Source organism: Uloborus diversus, chromosome 4, assembly GCF_026930045.1.
Source record: "Uloborus diversus isolate 005 chromosome 4, Udiv.v.3.1, whole genome shotgun sequence".
Classification (NCBI taxonomy): domain Eukaryota; kingdom Metazoa; phylum Arthropoda; class Arachnida; order Araneae; family Uloboridae; genus Uloborus; species Uloborus diversus.
This window is the reverse complement of record NC_072734.1, coordinates 88,290,355-88,296,101: the sequence shown is the minus strand read 5'-3', so window position 1 is coordinate 88,296,101 and position 5,747 is coordinate 88,290,355. Positions and strand designations below refer to the sequence as shown.

The 5,747-nt window shown below is 32.5% G+C and overlaps 1 protein-coding gene across 1 annotated transcript; it reads left to right on the top strand.

Annotated features, from left to right (window-relative positions):
* The first annotated feature begins 2,114 nt into the window (after nt 1-2,114).
* On the top strand, nt 2,115-5,183 carry LOC129219710 (solute carrier family 2, facilitated glucose transporter member 1-like). Its single transcript, XM_054853997.1, has one exon. The coding sequence runs from the start codon at nt 2,733-2,735 to the stop codon at nt 4,227-4,229; it is 1,497 nt and encodes a 498-aa protein (XP_054709972.1). The 5' UTR covers nt 2,115-2,732; the 3' UTR covers nt 4,230-5,183.
* Nucleotides 5,184-5,747: the final 564 nt, after the last annotated feature.

Genomic DNA, 5,747 nt, shown 5'->3' with positions numbered 1-5,747 from the left:
TTTACTTACGCATCCTTTTCCCTGACATTCCTAAACCAGTTCCAAACCAGATTCAATGTCATTATCTTTTCACTGATAGATTTCTGTTAAGTCTTCATTTTAGTGTAAATAAAGAGAAATAAGAACCTTGTGTGCATACATCCAATACATTTCATAAAAAACTAAAAAACTCAAGAGTTTTTTGTGACAGACATGACATGCATTCTATGATTACATTTAGGGGTTATAGGAAATATAATAAGTTTTTTTTTTCAATAAATTTTCTTATCATAATTAAAGATAAAGAGTTACTCTACAATATATAAATCAAAAAAGAAAAAATTGTTGGAATTTCATTGCTTAAGAGAGCAGTAAAATTAGTTTCAAAATTACTTAACTAAACTTTTCCTATAAAAGGAGGGGGGGGGGTATAATAATATTAAACAATACATATAACAAACTATTTTCATATTTTCATGCCATTTCAACCTTTTTCTTTGAAATTGTAACAATAAAAATTATTTAAATTAAAATTTTAAAATTGGGATTAAGGTTGACCTTTGCATAGAATTACCCTATTTAATTTTCATTAAAAAGCAATGCAATATTCTGAAAATACACATTTTAAGCTTTACAATGATGTATAATATAGCAATATAACTGCAATAGTGTATTTGAAGTTTCTGATTTATTTATTTATTTTTCAGAATTGCAACTAAGTTAGTGTTAATTGTGTATTAAAGAAATTTTCATTACTGCTGAGTTTCAAGATTTTTTACCAACACAAATGAAGAAAGTAAAAAAGTACCTAATAAAAGTAAATATATAAGTAAAATAAATTAAAAAGATAGCTTTGGAAATTCCTGAAATTTTGGAGTCTCGGGTAAATTTCCGCATTTCCCATGTGATAGTAAGTTTCTGGGAAAGGGGCCCTTCACCCTTACGTTATTGCGGACCGTATTAATTGCTGATATCATTGAAAATTTGTATTTTGGTTCCCCACTACCTAGTTCCTTTCTCTTGACCGGAAGTTACTGGTTATAGTGGGCACGGCCTTAGATATGAATTTAAAAATGTTCAACTGGCTATAGGATTTATTTTTTTTCTTCAGGAAATTTATTTGAAACTAGCAATTTTTGATATATATTTGCTAAGAAGAAGCCTACCCCAGGAAACTTCCCTACTCCCTTAATCGCACTGAAAGAAGCTCCATGCTCCCAGATTAAATATCAGTTAAGCATATTGAAATTTTATTTCCTTTATTTATTTTTGTGAGGAAAGAAAAAAATTTTTTTTGAAGCGAGGCCCTTGCTGGCGAGGGGCCCTATCGGGCTCTTATGCTCTAATCGGCTTAAGGCCGGCTCTGACCATAATATAATAATCCCATTGTTATGAACACCACATAATTTTTGAAGTTTTCTTAAAATTCAGGACATAAAAGAGGGAATAATACAAACCACAAAATTATACATACCTCATGTATTTCCGATCAGAATATGCCAAACAAAAACTAAGAAAAACCACTCCAGTTTTTAAACTTCCTCTACAACAGATGTACTTAAACAAAGTACGAATATACTGAGCAAACTTTTAAAAAATCACAATTCTCACTTTGTGCTAGAAACATTCAATAAGAATTTGTTTACTTAATATGTCTCATAACATCCTAGTGAAAACATACTACTTAACGCTAACAAACAAATTCATTTGTTGATAAAAAGTTTTTAAACACTATAGACATTTAAAATCCAATATAAAACTTGTATTTCACAGCAAGAATATTACAAACATAATATTTAATACATATAATAATATAAAATTGTCATGAGAAGGCACGCCGTGGAAATCAAACTTCGTACAGTTGAAATGATGCCAATAAAAAAAAATTATCGGTTCTGTCAATCACTCAATGAACTTCCAAATTGTAGTTCAAAAAGGGGTATATGGCTTGCATTTCAGCATAAATATCTAATTATGCTTTGAGAGAGTAGCGATTTTCTCCAATAAGTTATTTTGGGAATTTATTTAATCTATGCTGGACGGAAGGGACTTTTTGCAGGTTTCTTACACTTAAGCGTGTAAGCTAAAAGTAATGTAATGTAATGAATTTGACCCAGGGACGGTGTTGGGAAACAGGGCATAATGAAACAAATTCATACCCTTACTGAAATCCAAATACCTTTAAAAAAAAAGAAGAATCTCTCCAAAAAACATGTAGGGATTGCAAGAATATGATTAAAAAAACCAACTAGAAAATGTTTCAATTATATCAATTTTTGTTGGCAGTAAATCGTTGGAAAGAGGAAGAACTATCGATAAAAAGCAAAGGCAAGGCTTGTCTTATCATTTCCTTTCTAAAATAGCCGTCTTAAGAGATATAAAGATAATGAATCAGATAACTTCTCTTCTTGGTTAAAACGCAGAAAGGCAGCTCTCGTTTTGTCATTCAAGTGCTGTTTTCTTTCTTTTATAACCTAATAGATCAAGTGTTCATGGTAGAAATAAAATTACTTTCAAATTATTAATTTGTAGCATAAATTATAATTGTGATTTGTACATTAGATTTCGATTTCCGATGATCTGTTTCTCACATTTATGATTTTATAATTTGAATTTAACAACTTTTTTCTGTACATTATTTTGTGGTTAGTCATATGGAATAAATATCAAATATATTTGATGTGCTTCTAGATTTGGAATCGGAAAAAGAATTCAGTTTTTTACTAAATTATAATTAAAAAGTTTCACTCAAGATGAAAAACTTACATGAAAGGAAAGCTCATGGTGAAAAAAGTACTAAAAATTTACAAACCATAAATAAAGAGGAAAAACCTGCAAAATACATAACAAATCATCTAGCTTTTGCTATTGCAGCATCTGCTATTGGTTCTTCGTTTCAGCATGGCTATAATACAGGAGTTATGAACATTCCTCAGTTATTAATTCAAAAGTTCATCAATGAGTCACATAATAACCAGCATGAGGATCCAGCAAGTGAAGGAACTGTTACATTTATTTTCTCCATTCTTGTTTCTATTTTTTGTATTGGAGGCATGTGTGGAGCTTTCATGACTGCATTTGTTGCTGAAAAATGTGGTAGAAAAGGTGGTCTGTTACTAAATAACATTTTTGTTTTCTGTGCTGCTGCTTTGATCATCACCTCAAAAACTTACCAATCATATGAGATGTTCATAGTTGGCCGATTTCTTATTGGATTTAATTCAGGATTGAATGCTGGTTTGGCACCAATGTATTTGTCAGAAATTTCTCCATTACAGCTACGAGGAACAGTTGGAATTGTGTATCAGCTTGTAATTACTATATCCATTTTTATTTCTCAGGTACTGGGCCTGCCTTCATTTTTAGGAACCGAAAAACTCTGGCCACTCTTGTTTGCTGTAATTTTAGTCCCCTCACTGTTTATGCTACTAACTTTGCCATTTTGTCCTGAATCTCCAAAGTATACGTTGTTTACCCAAGGTAAAGATGACTGCGCTCGAAAAGCTCTGATTTGGCTCCGGGAAACTAATGAAGTGCAGGGTGAAATGGATCTAATGAGAGCAGAATATAAATCTGTGAAACTTGTCCCAAAGGTGGCATTGTATGACCTCTGGCATAATCCAGCTTTACGAACTCCTCTCATTATATCAGTGGTTATCATGCTGTCTCAGCAATTATCTGGTATAAATGCTGCATTTTTCTTCTCTAATGATATCTTCCTTAGTGCAGGATTGTCAAGAGATAGTGCTTTGAACGCCACACTAGGATTGGGGATCATTAATGTTTTAATGACTTTAATTTCACTTGCCTTAATTGAACGAGCAGGTCGCCGAACACTGCATTTAGTTGGCCTAGGGGGCATGATGACCATGACAATATTACTAACGATTTGTCTAGCATGGCAAAAAAACGTTCCCTTGTTATCTTATTTCAGCATTGTCTGTATGATTACTTTTGTTATAATGTTTGCTATTGGACCAGGACCGATACCTTGGTTTTTTGTTCAAGAATTATTTGGTCAAGGTGCTCGTCCTTTGGCTACAAGTATTGCAGTGACTGTCAATTGGGCTGCAAATTTTATTGTTGGTCTTGGATTTTTGCCTTTACAAAACATACTTGGTGTTTATACATTTTTAATCTTTACTGCATTTTTGTGTTTTTTCTGGTTATTTACCTTTAAATATGTACCTGAAACTAAAAATAAGTCTATTGAAGAAATTACAGCCCTTTTTCGGCTTAAGGCTCAATAAATTATTGAGTTATTTGGTTTAAGGGTTCTTTTTACTTTTCTTGTGCAACCTATAGCTTCAGGGCCACTGAAATTATATGTCAGCCAAGGGCGCCCATATAGGGGGACAAGTAGGGGCTCGAGCCCCCTTCCTTAGAAATTAGAACTTCCTTGCTTTTGGTGCTTTTTTCTTTGCAAAAATGCAAAAACATTTCTCCTTCAGCTATTAATGAATAAGTTATTAAAAATGTCAAATTTTAATGACTCTCATCTGTCCTGAAGTCAGTTTCCATGGTGAAAATATCCTGCTAAATCATGGAGAAAATATCTGAGCCCCTCCCCCCCCCCCCTTACAATTTCGCATATGGGCCTTCTTGATGTCAGCCAAGTCTCAAACTAAGAGCCAGGTCTTAGGGGAAGCTGGTTCGGGATAGAAATCAGAAACACCCCCAACATAATTTTTGGAGGCAATTTACTGAATGGAACTCCAAATTTTGCCGAATAATGATAATTTTGCCGAATGGAACTCCGACTTTAGCCAAATCGTCAGACAAAATTAGCAAAATAAGGAAATTTTTGGGAAGTCACTGACTTCCTGAGACCTTCCATCACGGTGCTTCTGATTGGAATAGTGTGAATCTGGGGAGGTCAAGATTGTGAGCTAAGGACCCTGTGATAAAACTGAGATGGGGCCAGGGCCCACCTTGGATCTTAGTGACCTTGTATAGCTTATGAATATTCCTTGTATATCAGAGAAGTATTGTCTGTTAAATTCTCTTGTTATGATTTACTTGTAGACTTAAAGTTCTTTTTTGGAACCAGAGAAAAATATATATTTTTTTAAATTCCAAAGATACTATTGATGTGCTTAATTATAGTTTTTATGATATTATTATTCACATGTCATTTTAATATTTAATAAAGCTTTTATTTTAGAATGTTTTTACTATATAACAAAAACAGATGCTTCATAATAATTCAAGCAGTCAAGAAAAAAAAAAGAGTTACCTATTTGGATTCAAAACATTGTTTCAATTATAGTTAACAAATTAGGTTCAATTTTCCTTCAAAGTTTTTTTAATAAGTGATGCTCATTCAATTACATTTTTCATTCATTGAAGTATACTTTAAGCCTTTCTATTTTATAGAAAGAAAGCTGTTGGAAAATTCTTCAAAGGAAATAATAATTTTCTCATTCAAGCCTATTTTATTAAGGTAATAATAAATATTATAGAAAATGAAGAGTAGGTATAGTAATAATGTAGAATTGAATATTTCAGTGACTACTAAGAGCATACAAATCTGAGAGTGATTCAGTTTATGTGTGAAAATCAACATGTTTCATTACTCCTTTTACAGCAAGAAGTCACTTTGAGGGGGGGGGGGGGGAGATTGAAAACAGTTCTTACCTGAATAGAAAAACTACTAGAATTGACAATATGGCTACTGCCAAGGTTTGAGGAGGGGTTTGACTTTCCACCCTCTAACATAAAATATGAAATATCTGTAATGTAGCCATCTTGTCAATCTTAAATACTAG

Bases quoted from the DNA above. Each gene is read 5' to 3' on its own strand.
- LOC129219710 (XM_054853997.1), top strand. From the start codon at position 2,733: ATGAAAAACTTACATGAAAGGAAAGCTCATGGTGAAAAAAGTACTAAA.